Here is a 13205-nt window from a genome sequence, read left to right as displayed (position 1 = left end):
TCTTGGCAGTATGTTTTGAGATATGACTCAAAGGCAATGGCAACAAAAGCAAAAGTAAACAAAAGACTACCTCAACCTAAAAAGCTTCTGCATAGCAAAGGAAAGCATCAACAAAATGAAAAGACAACCTACTGAATGGAAGAAGATATTTGCAAACCGTATATTCATTAAGGGTTTATATCTAAACTATGTAAAGAATTCATACAGTTCAGTAACAACAACAAAAAAATCTGATTTAAAAATAGGCAAAGGATCTGAATAGACATTTTTCCAGAGAGTACATCCATATGGCTAAAAGACACATGAAAAGATGCTCAAAACCACCAATCATCAGGGAAATACAAATCAAAACCACAATGAAATATTACTTAACACCTGCCAGAATGATTATTATCAAAAGGACAAGAAATAACAAGTATTGGCAGCAACATGGAAAAAAGGGAACCCTCCTGTGCTGTTGGTAGGAGCATAAATTGGTGTCACCACCTTGGAAAACAGTATGGAGGTTTCTCAATGAATTAAAAATAGAACTACCATATGATACAGTGATTCCACTTCTGGGCATTTATCCAAAGGAAAAAAACACTAACTAAAAAGACATATGCGCCCTCAATGTTCATTGCAACATAATCTACAACAGCCAAGATATAGAAACAGCGTTAGTGTCTATCAATGGATGAATAAATGAAGAAGATACTGCATATATATATATATATATATATATATATATATATATATATTCCAATCTGTACACACACATAAATGGATACTATAAAGCCATAAAAAAGAATAAAATCTTTCCATTCACAATGACATGGATGGACCTTGAGGACATGATGCTCAGTGAACTAAGTCAGACAGAGACAGATACCATTTGATCTCACTTATATGTGAAATCGAAAAAGCAAAACAAAGGAACAGACAAAACAAAACCCATACATAGAATAGATTTGTGGTTGCCAGACGTAAAGGAGAGAGCGGGGTGTTAAGGTGAGATGGGTGAGAGGAACAAGAGATAGAAACTTCAGGGGCACCTGGGTGGCTCAATCAGTTAAGTGTTAGGTCACAATCCCAGGGTCCTGGGATTAAGCCCTGTGATGGGCTCCCCACTCAGCAGGGAGTCTGCTTATACTCTGCCCCTCCCCCACTCATTTTTTTCCTCTCTCTCTCAAATAAATAAATAAAATCTTTTTTAAAAAAGAGGTACAAACTTCCAGTGATAAAATTAATAAGTCGAGGAGATGGAATACGCAGCAGGGTGACCACAGTCAATGTTGGTAGCTAGGTATATTGTGGTGATCACTTCACAGTGTGGAATCATTACCTGAAACTAACAAAATGTATGTCAATTATATTTCAATAAAAATATTAATAAAGGCTACCTTTGTCAGCCAACTTCCTTACATAACCAGAGCAATAAACATACCAGCTTTTCCTATTACTATAACATGTTATAGAAAGTAAAGAAAATTTTGCACTTTGGCACTACAGCCCCTTAACTAATCTGGTCTCCAGTGATTCATCTGCAAACTTTATTACCTGCTGTAAGCATTGTGACTTGTATGCCATGCTATTATTCAGACACATCAGTCCTGCTTACATTATTACCGTCTGGTCTGAATTCTCCAGAATGGGTAAGCAGAGAATATCAAGAAATTGTTTACAGGCTGCCGCAGGCTATTATCAGGGTCTATTAAACCGAGGGAAAGTACACAGAAGAGAAAGAATCCCATTTGGCACAAGTGTTAGAGGCCCTGATGTTTCGGGGTCTTTGCAACTGCTCTCTGCGACTACGCTGCTAATTCCCGTCTATTTGTCAACTGTATTTTTCCTTCGCCCCTCCTCCCCCCACCCTGACTCCTATCAATTTTCAGGCAATAAACGTCAGGAAGCCGTCCCCACCATCGCCACCATCCATTTCCTCTTGTTTTGCTGGCTGGAAATGAACAGCTGCGGCTAGTCAGCAGGCTCGGGGGGAAGCAGAAAATGATCATCATTTAACCAGCAGGTACCCCTGCTTGCCAGTTAGCGCTCTGTTCCTCCTCGCCTGCCTCTTCTCCAGGAGGAGTTGTTCCTAGCTCCTTTTCCCTGGTTTTGTTTTTGGGGTTTGTTTGTTTTGTTTTGCTTTGCTTTGCTTTGTTTTTGCTAGAACTGATTTTTGAAACCTTTACAAAATTTTGTTCAGTACATTTTCTTTAGAATCCTTACGTACCTAAAATTGAGGCATACATTTCTTTAAAAGTTGGAGGCCAACACCTAACCACCCCAATAAACTATCCTGCTATGCTCAACACCATAGCAGCGGTAGCTAGGTTAAAAAAGAAAATAAAAGTCCAGAGTAAGAGATGGTTTATTTAGAGATGTTTCTGGTGAGAGTAAACATGGCATTAAAAAAGAAAATACATAATCCCACCATGGACATTGGGGAGGGTATGTGCTTTGGTGAGTGCTGTGAAGTGTGTAAACCTGGTGATTCACAGACCTGTGCCCCTGGGGATAAAAATACATGTTTATAAAAAATAAAAAATTAAAAAAAAAAAGATCATTAAAAAAAAAAAAAAAGAAAAGAAAATACCTATGCACCACTACTTCTAATAACTGGAGCATTACTGACAAATCTAAGGTAGACTGCTCTGAATGCAGATTATATAGAGAAAAATCAGATTTTTAAAACTGTCAATTGAGGGACGCCTGGGTGGCTCAGTGGATTAAGCCGCTGCCTTCAGCTCAGGTCATGATCTCAGTGTCCTGGGATCGAGCCCCACATCAGGCTCTCTGCTCAGCGGGGAGCCTGCTTCCCCTTCTCTCTCTGCCTAACTCTCTGCCTACTTGTGATCTCTCTCTGTCAAATAAATAAATAAAATCTTTAAAAAAAAAACTGTCAATTGATTGCATATTAAAAGAAAAATTAGTCAAATCATCTCTTGAATAAAAATTCTTTAAATCTCGGGGTGCCTGGGTGGATCAGTCAGTTCAGTGTTCAACTCATGATTTCAGCTCAGGTCATGATCTCAGAGTCCTGGGATCAAGCCCCGCATTCTGCTCCATGCTTAGTGAAGAATCTGTTTGGGATTCTCTCTCTCCCTCTGCCCCCCACCCCCATGCTCGCTCTCTCTCTCTTTCTCAAATAAATAAATAAAATATTTTAAAAATTCTTTAAATTTCTAAACAATTTTTACTTTTTATACATGATTAATATTTATTGTATGCAGTAAATAATCTCACTAATTTTATTAAATTAAAACTATTAAATCATAACATTTGTAATTAAATGGATAATGATTAAATTCCAGAGATGGATGGAGAGTTGGGGAGAGAGGGAAGTGTATTACTGTTGTAGATTTCTTACCATATCCCAGTTGGGAGATGATAAAGTCAAATTCCTCGATGCTGTGGATGCTGGCTAGATCGCCACCTTCCTTCCGACATGCAGTCAAGGCATCTCTTTGGATTTTCTTCTCCTCTCTGTGAATCTTGTAGCAGTGACCTGCATATGGCCACCACTGACTTGGACAGTTAGTGGGCACATCGCTTTCTAGAGAAAAAAGAGTTTTAAAAATTATAACAAAATTTTCTATCATTTGATACACAAAACAATTCATAGTAAACATTTAAAGGTAATATTTACTTTTCTTTTTTGGCATGCATATTCACAAAAGATAAACTAGGTGTGGGCAGAAGAGCCACCAAAACCCACAGAAACTACCAGAGCATGAGCTGACCACCTGTGCCTTTGCATGGCCTCTGGCTTGCTCCTGCAAGATGGCATATGATACTGTTGTGAGCGAAGGGATTTAGATTCAGAAGTCTTTTGAATTTGCCACAGGTCATATGATCTTGGGCAAGTCACATGACAGGAACCAAAGGATCCGTTTGTCTGAAAACGTTTCAATATTGATAGCAATACTAACAGGAAGCTATTTATCCTCACTGTGTTCTTCTGGACTAGAAACCATTTAAGATAATGTTATATCAATTACAAACACCACAATAATTATTATTAAGTCAATGAGTAATAGTGGCCAACATCCTAATTATTGCTACTAAGAGTTAGGGTTAAATCTCCTAAATCGTGACTTCATGTTGCAAAAATGAACTGTAATAGTATTGAGCTGGCGAAAGGGAAAGGAAAGACATTTGAGGGCAAAAACTCCTGTTATTCATCCTTGTATGCCCTAGGACTGGCATGGGGGTTGGCACAGGGCTGGTGTAATGAATGTAGGTTGAGAAAATATATTGGATATGCAACAGCTTATCATTACCATTTATTGATACTCTTTCAAACTGCAAGTTAGCAATGCACCTTGCTTAAAGAGGGACTCTATAACCACATGAATGTTAATTTGTACATGTTTGGTAGTGAATGTTCTCAGCATGCTACCTTAGCATATGCTCAGTATGGTAAATGTGTGTTATTTAATGAATCCCTTAAAGCCCTTTTTCCCTATAGACTAGGACTGTCTGCCACATGTTTGGGTCCCAGATTCTGTTTACAGGAGTCATGTAAGTAAACAGTCACCCATGATGACCAAGCACTGCATTATCATCGTAGAAAACATGCACATGCCTAAAAAATCCCAGCCCCTCAATACAGTTTAGATATTCTACACTTCTACTTACATTTAAAAAAAAAAAAAATTACTATAACTCTGGAGCCCTCTGGTGGGATATTTTGATCTCGCTATCTGGGATGCTGAAAATAAAGTCAGTAAGTGCTGAGGCCTTCAAAAACTGAACCAATGACCTTTAAAAATATCTTAAAACATGAAGACGGCCAAGGAAAAGGAGGTCCAAGGGGCAGCCAGAAAAGATCTCTCGTTCCTGTGGAGCAACACTGTCTAACAGAGATACGATGTAAGTCACGAATGAGAATCACATACATGGTTTTAAATTTGCTGGCAGCTGTGTTAAATAAAAATAAAAAGAAACAGGCACCTTTAATTTTAATAATTTATTTTATTTAACCCAGTATACCCCAAATATTATCATTTCAACATGTAATCAATAAAAAAGAAGTCACGAGATATTTTTACTCGTTTGTGTGGGAAGTCTTGGAAAGGCTATATGCATTTTACACACTTAGAGCACATTTCAGGTCAAACCAGCCCTGCTTCATGCTCTCAGTGGCCACTTGTGGTTGGGGGGTCATGTGACAGTGTGGTTCTAGGATCCCAGGAATTATGGCAAACAGGGTAGCATTGCAGGGACCAACAGGGTACAAGGTAGAACACTTGCCCCAGGGGGTCACCAGTCATGTGCACTGCACAATTTTAACTCTCACAGGATTTTCCTCTGTGATTTATTTGAATTTATAGATAAGACAGAATGATTCATCCAGGAAATACAGAAAATTCAAAACCCCATGTCAAATGAAGGTTAGTAAGTAAAATGAGGTGGGGGATAGTAGAGAAATTAGGCTAATTTATGGAATGCTTGACAGTATGAACACATTTTCACACGCAAAACAGGTATTAATATTTCCTGTTACAGATAAGGAAACCAAAACTGGGAGTTAAGTAACAAGGCTAAGTTCCAGAATTCTGCTTCCTGTACCAGAGAAACTATTTAAAAAAGCATTCTCATCTCCCCCTACATGGTAATTCCAAGTCTTCAGAAGGAGAACTGTATGACTTTATCCAAGGAGAAAGAATTATACTTTTTCTCCTATGGGAGGAATAGAGAAGATGAAGTACAAAATGATTTAGGTCTCCCAGACACATGTTTCCAGTCATAATATCATCAAACCCAAGAACCAGGACCATTGTCTGTACCCACTGGAGATCATAATCATTTCTATCTCTATTAAAATTGCAAATACAGACCTGTACACCTGGGGCAAATAATACATTATATGTTAATAAATATTTTAAAAATTGCAAATACACCTACTCTTTGCTCTAGCAACTACACTTCTGGGAATGATCACACACATGAAATGACATGTGTATAAAATTATTCACTGTAGGATTGTTTGTAAAAATAAAAAATCAGAAGAAAATTGAAGGTCCATTAATAGGTGACTGGTCAAAAATATACATGGTCTCTCTCTAATGTCTATTATGAGTCATAAAAATAAACCAAAAAGCTATTTTTGTACCATATGGAAAGATGTCCACATTTTTTATCTGAAAAAGGTGAAGAAGATATGTATTGTATGCTACCATTTGTATAAAGCAGATAGAAATAATCATAAACACATTTGTTTATATATTTATAGACTAACCAGATAAGGATAAACACCCAGAAACAGTTATTTATCCAGGGACGAGAACTAGGTGTTAGAGGTTAAGAGGTAGAAGGAAAATGATATTATTTTCTATCACTTTATAAATTTTGATTTTCCAACCATGTCAATCATATTTTAAAGTCAACTTTTTTTTAACTTTAGAAGTCAAGGAGAGAAGTCAAGAATGCCATACTGTCAGATTTCTCAAGCAGAATACACACATACATACGTACATCCCTCTAAAGTAGTAAGGGTCTCTCCAAAAACTGCTGATAGTGAAAAATGAGGGTTGTCTGCTTTCTGTCAATTTGAAAAAAGGGTGCATTCTTGTGTTAGTAACTTAATTCTTCTATAAAATTATAAGAGAGAGCATAATTGACTTCTTTTCCCAGAGTCTAGCCAATATATAAAATTCAGTTAGTATTTTTGGATGTTTTGTCCCATTTCTGTGAAGACTTCCATTGAAGACGCTAAACTTACGGCACGAGAGCCCAGATAAATCCTTAAATAGCCAGAATATAATAAAAACATCCTTTGCAGATATTTATTTCCTAGTTTGGATTCCTGTTTTGTCACATGTGCAAGTTTTATATATCCTCTGAATATCCTCTTCCTCACTGAGAATGTGTGAATAATAATGCCTTGCTCATAGGGCTGCTATGAGGCTAGAATTCCTATTTATGTTCTTTCAAAGGCTTTGTACAAGGCTAAACACCACAGCACACTCAGGAAATGTTAGTGACCATTACTAGTAACCAACAAAAAGAAATTCCGGAGGCCTATGACTAAGTTTACTCCATAAATTATCAACAAAACCTGTCATTTCATACAGTTGTGCTTGTCTATAATTTTCTTCTTTCAATTAAAGTATCTTCTATACTTCAGACCAAATAGATCACTTACCAGAGGGAATCACAAAAGAATTCAAACTTGTGTTGCCCTTTTTACAAATATAGCCTAGTCTCTGAACACATTCCAGATTTTCCCATTTAGCATTTTTCCCAGGATTTAGTGACACACAGCTTTTTCCAGGTTCTGTTGATGGACTTCCTTTGGGGAAAAGGAAAAATCAAAGTGGGGTTATTATGGTAGCACAAGCAGTTAGCCCCCACAAACCTCACAGCTTCATCCTTGGGATTTAATTGGATCCCATTCTGTCTCTGGCTTCATATTCACCAATAAATCTTTACTGACTGCAGTGCAAAAGACACGTTGAATATCTATTTCTTTTCTTATCGCTGGGTCGCTCTAGTGTCTAAAATGTTGATTATACAAGTTCACTTCTTTGAAATAACTCATTTCACAATATGGACAATAAAGCTAGACTTTATAATCCTAAACAATCTTCACATTGGGTTTTGTTATGTATAATCAATCTAGAAGTAACTAACAAAATGCAAAACACACAATGTCCTAAACCAACCACATTAAACATTGTAAATACCTACGTAAGGCTAACAGCGAGGAGCAAACTAGAGACTTTCTGAACATGGTAGGACTTGATCCATCTGGAGAGAGGAGATGGCAGAGGAAGACAGCAAAGAGGAGAAAGACTAGGGAAGGGAGCTTGGGAGCTTGAGAAGCAACAGGGCATAGGAAACACTGATAAAGTCCACCCCAAACTCAAGACTCTTCCTCACGATTTTCAACCGAGCCCACTGAAGATTTTTAACCACTAACCCATCATCCCATATCTTCCTGAAAATTGATAAAAGAACCAGATAAAGTCAACTTTGAGGGGCGCCTGCTTTCGACTCAGGTCATGATCTCAGGGTCCTGAAATCGAGCCCCGCATCAGGCTCTTTGCTCAGCAGGGAGCCTGCCTCCCCTTCTCTCTCTGCCTGCCTCTCTGCCTACTTGTGATCTATGTCAAAAAAAATAAATAAAATCTTTTTAAAAAGTCACCTTTGGGAATGCAACGGATACATAAATGCCCACATTTCTCATGCCTTTTCACTAGTTAATACAGGAATTTCACTAGTTAAAACCAGTGTTCTGAAAACTAGCGCCATCTCTCACCTGAAGACAGGTTGATGAGCCACCTTTTGTTAATGATTCTGTTTTGTGATCTCTGACATGTATATAACCTGGACCTGGACCTCACTTTGCCTTCCTGTTAGATGGGAACCGTATCTCCTGCTCCATAAAGCTTTTGTCAACATTTTTTGTAAGTTTTGGAAGAGCGCACAGTGAAAAACACTGCCAATGATAAGGACTTAAATATATCAATTAGTTGTCTTTAAATGGCTACCATAGATATAGATTTTAGTTCACACTTCTCCAGCATTTGTGTAAAATATCCTCACTTTAAATGTGAATGTATTTTAATAGATGTATTTCTTGGTAAGTACACAACTGAATGTTTAATCAAATATTTCATGCAATAACAGCTTCTAATATTCTACAAGGTTTCTGGTTTTAGTTTGAAGAAATTCTCCAGAGAGTTTCAGATTATTTCAGGAGGTGATTTAACCTTGTATCTCTGATTTCTCAGGAATTTGGTTTAATAAGGGAGGACATTTCTTTTCCTTTCTCATCAATATTCTAATTTCATTCCTCATTTTCACTGCAGTTAGCCCCCCCAATTTTCTCACTGAACCCTTAGAATGCAAGTGGTTAAGTATTACAATAATTATTCCAAAATTGCATAATAAATAAAGTGACCTGCCAAACATGCAATAATTCAGCAGCAAAAAATAAACTCTAGTTCCTTAAAAAAAAATCATTATTATTTAATGATCTGATTAAGCCCAACTGGCATTCTCTAATTTAATTTGACTGAGTGGGCAGACTAATCAAAACCTCAGCCACGAGAAAGACATCTTATATTCCTCTACCGTAATGTTTAGCTCCCATATTGTAGAGGAAAACAAAGCTGACTCTAGTGACAGCCCTGTTACTCTGCACTGAAGGAATGCATCGGATGTGGAATTTCATAGGAAAAGCACATCAGTTTAAACCAGAATATATCCTCTAAAATTTCCTTTTTGTGTTTTGGCATCTATTCTGAGCTAGCTAGCTAGCTAGCTTGCTTGCTTCTTTCTTATTTTCAAAGTTTTCATTTCATTTAAATACATTTCATTTTCTTTAAATTAGTAACATAGAAGAGAGTTTAGTTTCGTAAGCCCAATGCAAAAACCATTCAGTGGCTTTTAAGAAAGACCATATGAAGAAACACTACATCAGTATTTTCTCATAGCAGAATTAGTAAATGAAATGTGACCCATCCTTTCCCACACCCATGCAGACATTAGTAATCATTAATTATTATATTCTTTGCTAATAAACCAACATTAGTATGGGGTGGGATTGGATGTGGGGGTGGGGAGTTCTGAATCACACTCCATAGAGCACCTCAAGCACAAAAGTGCTAATGAATTATTATGCTAGCATGGAATATTATCATCAATGTCTTAAATGCCATTTTAATCCAACTCTATTAGATTAACAACAGAAGAAAATGATGTTAAGCTCCTTATAACAATGACAGAAAAATCATAAAAATCTCAGGGCTCCAGACAATGAGAAATTGTCCAGCCCTACATAATTAATATTCACTTAAGTTCACAGTATGTGTGTGTGTAAATGTAAATAAATACATATACAATCTTTGAATATACTATATAGCATTATATAGTATATATACACATACATCTCATAAGTATAAATTTCATATATAAGCACTTTCAACTGGAACATTGTAGAATTTGAAAATTTGATTTTGAATATAACAGCTAGCAAATCAACGATATTCAAAGAATGTGTACTTTAACAGAGTCCTGTATTGATTTGTGTCATAACTCTGCCAGACAAATCTCTAACCCGGGAAGCAGGTATAACTTTACGGTTTTATGACATGCAAATCTAGTTGGCAGATTTCAAAGGAATGTGAGAAATAGACTATATTTGGTAAAGTCTCCCAATTCTTTTCTTTGAGCTCTCCATGTGAGATGATGAAGATCACCATGGTATCCAGATAAGTTAAATCTTCATGTATTTATCCACAGACAAGCTAGACCCTACCTGGTAACCAGTTCAAATACCGGAATGGACTGCCACTGCTCCACTGCCATCCAGTGTTGAAACTCAGACTGTTAAGTCCAATCCAGAGTCCTGAGGTCAAGGAACTGGTTAATCCTATGGAACAAAAGCAAAACCAAACAACAAACAAAAAACAAAACTGACATTTGGAAAACACAATGGAATTGAATTCAGAATTAAGTGCTTGGATCAAAATGTATTAGAGAGAAGTAATAAAAAAAACAATGCCGAACATTTCTCCTTGGATTCTCCTAAGGTAAGTACAACTACGACCTCCATTGGCAGATAAAGAAACAGAGAAACAAAGAAAGACCAAGTAAGATTCTTAGTGAGCTCCAGTAAGATTCTTGCTAAGCTTCTAATCCAGATATGACCAGGCTTGAACCCTATCATCTTGGAATACTCCTATCGGATAGTAGGAGTGTGCTTTTAATTTGGATAAGACTCTATCAACAAAAAATAATTTTACTTGATTTTAGAGTACAAATAAGATTTTTTAAAAGATTTTGTTAATTTGTTTGAGAGTCCACAAATGAACAGCAGGAGGGACAAGCAGACTCCTTGATGAGCCCAGAGCCCTACATGGGCTCCAACTCACGACTCTGAGACCAAGACCTGAGCAGAAACAGAGTCAGACATTTAACCAACTGAGCCACCCAGGTGCTCCTACAATACAAATAAGATTTATTATAAAAAAATTTCCAAGTTTTCTATCATAAAATGTTTAATAAACATTTCAGTCTCTCATTCTCATAAGTTATTACCTAACCTTCCAGAACTTAGTCTACGACTTTTATCTCACATTTTTTAAAAATCAATTTTTCTTTTTATTAATATTTTACTTAAAGTCTAAGTGAAATTCTTTGGCTAACATGAACAATACTTTGTTTAGGCACTTCATAAGTCATAATTACAATACTTCAAACTCTGTGCGGTTGTGGGGGGTGGTTTGGTGGAGGTTGATGTAGAATAAAAAAACAAGCCACACGGACATGTGCCCTGTGGTGTCAAACACTCTGATTTGTTACCTACCTATACTTTTAAAAAACAGATTCTCTGTTCTCTCTACCTTGTTTTTAGTTGATTAAAGAGGACCACAGAGGGGGAGGGAAAAAGTGAATGGGAAGGAATCAGATAGGGAGACAAACCATGATAGACTCTGGACTCCAGGAACCAAACTGAGGGTTACAGAAGGAAGGGGGTGGAGGGATGGGGTAACAGAGTGATGGGTATTCAGGAGGGCACATGTGGTGATGAGCACTGGGTGTTGTAGGAATCGTTGAACACTACATCAAAAACTAATGATGTACTATATATTGGCAAGTTGAACATAATAAAAAAAGGGGGGGTGCATAAAAAGCAAAACTATCCTTTGTCTGAAGTAAAATACCAAACTTAAGTTGGTATTCTTGTCAATGGCAAGAATTACCACTTACTCTATTCAGACTACTGTATGTGTCCATTTAATCCCACAAACTATGATAGGTGTCTCGTGACACCAAAGCCCAGACTCTACAGTTCTCATGTAACCAACTGAGCTATCTCAAAGTCACTAACACTTCCCCCAATTTCTCATTAGCTCACATATGCATATATTCATGTCACCAATTCAAATGAATGGAGGTCACAGCCACTCAGTGCCAAATAATCAGATCTCACATTTATTGCATCCACTTCCGTTAAAGGGCAGATGATGGTCTTAGAGGTCATGGGGTCTGAATGTTATACTCAGTACATTCAGAATCTGGAAGCGAGGCACTCAACAAAGCGCAGTCCAAATACTAACTTGAGGATGTTGATTAGGTTGATATTGATTAGGTAGGTTGATGCTTCATAAACCGAACTGAATTCGATACTGGAATTATTTACTGAAAAGGAAACCCTATTGTGTGATTTCTTTAAATCTCTTCATTTTACAGAGGAAGAAATTAAAGACAGAGAGATTAAGAAACATGGGGAGAGGCAGAGGATTAGCAGATCAGGTTCAACGTGGTTTCTCCAGTAGATTCAATCCCAGTTTAAATTAGTTTTGCCTGTGAGTTATTACTATAATATGTTTTCTAGATAACTTTAAATGTCATAGCACTTTTAAATAAACAACAATGAACCAGACAGCTATTCTGATACGTGTCATTCCTCTCCAGACAAAAGTCCGTGCCGGAACTCACTCGTAACACCTGTGAAGACTCAGCTTTGGGTTCTCCAAAGTTGGAATCTTAAAAAAATAGAAATGCTTATTGTAAACTCTACCAAGGAGATGAGACTACCTAAAAGGGTAAGTCTTTGTATTTCTAAAGTCTTAAATCTCTGGGATGAGCATCACCAAGTATGACTGCATTTATTTAAAATAATATTAAAGTGATAAAAATGCATTCATATGAAATTAATTTTATAATTATTTATCTTATCAATGGTCACCTTTTATTTTTTACATATAGTTATTAAAACTATTTGAGTACTATACTATTTAGTCACTTTAGGATAAATTAATCAACTAAAAAGTTCTGTCCTATCTCATTTATGTAATAGTTAACTTATGATGTGTCAAGTGGAAATACTTGTTTACTACTCTGTGCCTTAGAAATGTCATTCTGGGATCAGGGTCACACTGATACTACATTTTATGTTAATAATTACTCCATTAAATACTATTGAACACTTAACGACTTTTTTCATAAATTACTTAAAGTTGTAGTCACCTGACTAATAATCTCTGTACGTAGAGAAGGGTATACTAGAGACAATGATGCTGAAAGTAGCATTTCACAAATGCTTAATATAGCTATTCCCCCAAATCAAATACTCTTGTATTTTAAAAAATTTATTCGTTAAGAAAATAAATATTTATAAGTTTTCAAAACTATAAGTAATTCACTGACTATGGAAAGAATTAAAGTAGATATTTTCTGACTGCTGAAATTACTGTGTTTATCATAAC

General features: G+C 36.5%; 1 protein-coding gene across 1 annotated transcript in view; it reads right to left on the bottom strand.

Annotated features, from left to right (window-relative positions):
• Positions 1 to 13205, bottom strand: part of MRC1 (mannose receptor C-type 1) — a 104772-nt gene that overhangs the window by 65498 nt on the left and 26069 nt on the right. The window contains exons 5-7 of the mRNA XM_082742042.1: positions 10250 to 10363; positions 7130 to 7276; positions 3350 to 3535 (exon numbers count right to left, since the gene is read on the bottom strand). Coding sequence (XP_082598168.1) covers positions 3350 to 3535; positions 7130 to 7276; positions 10250 to 10363 — 447 coding nt within the window. The remainder of the gene's footprint in view (positions 1 to 3349; positions 3536 to 7129; positions 7277 to 10249; positions 10364 to 13205) is intronic.

This window comes from Mustela nivalis (genome assembly GCF_964662115.1).
Source record: "Mustela nivalis genome assembly, chromosome: 7".
In the NCBI taxonomy this organism is placed as follows: domain Eukaryota; kingdom Metazoa; phylum Chordata; class Mammalia; order Carnivora; family Mustelidae; genus Mustela; species Mustela nivalis.
This window is presented reverse-complemented; position numbering and strand designations above follow the sequence as displayed.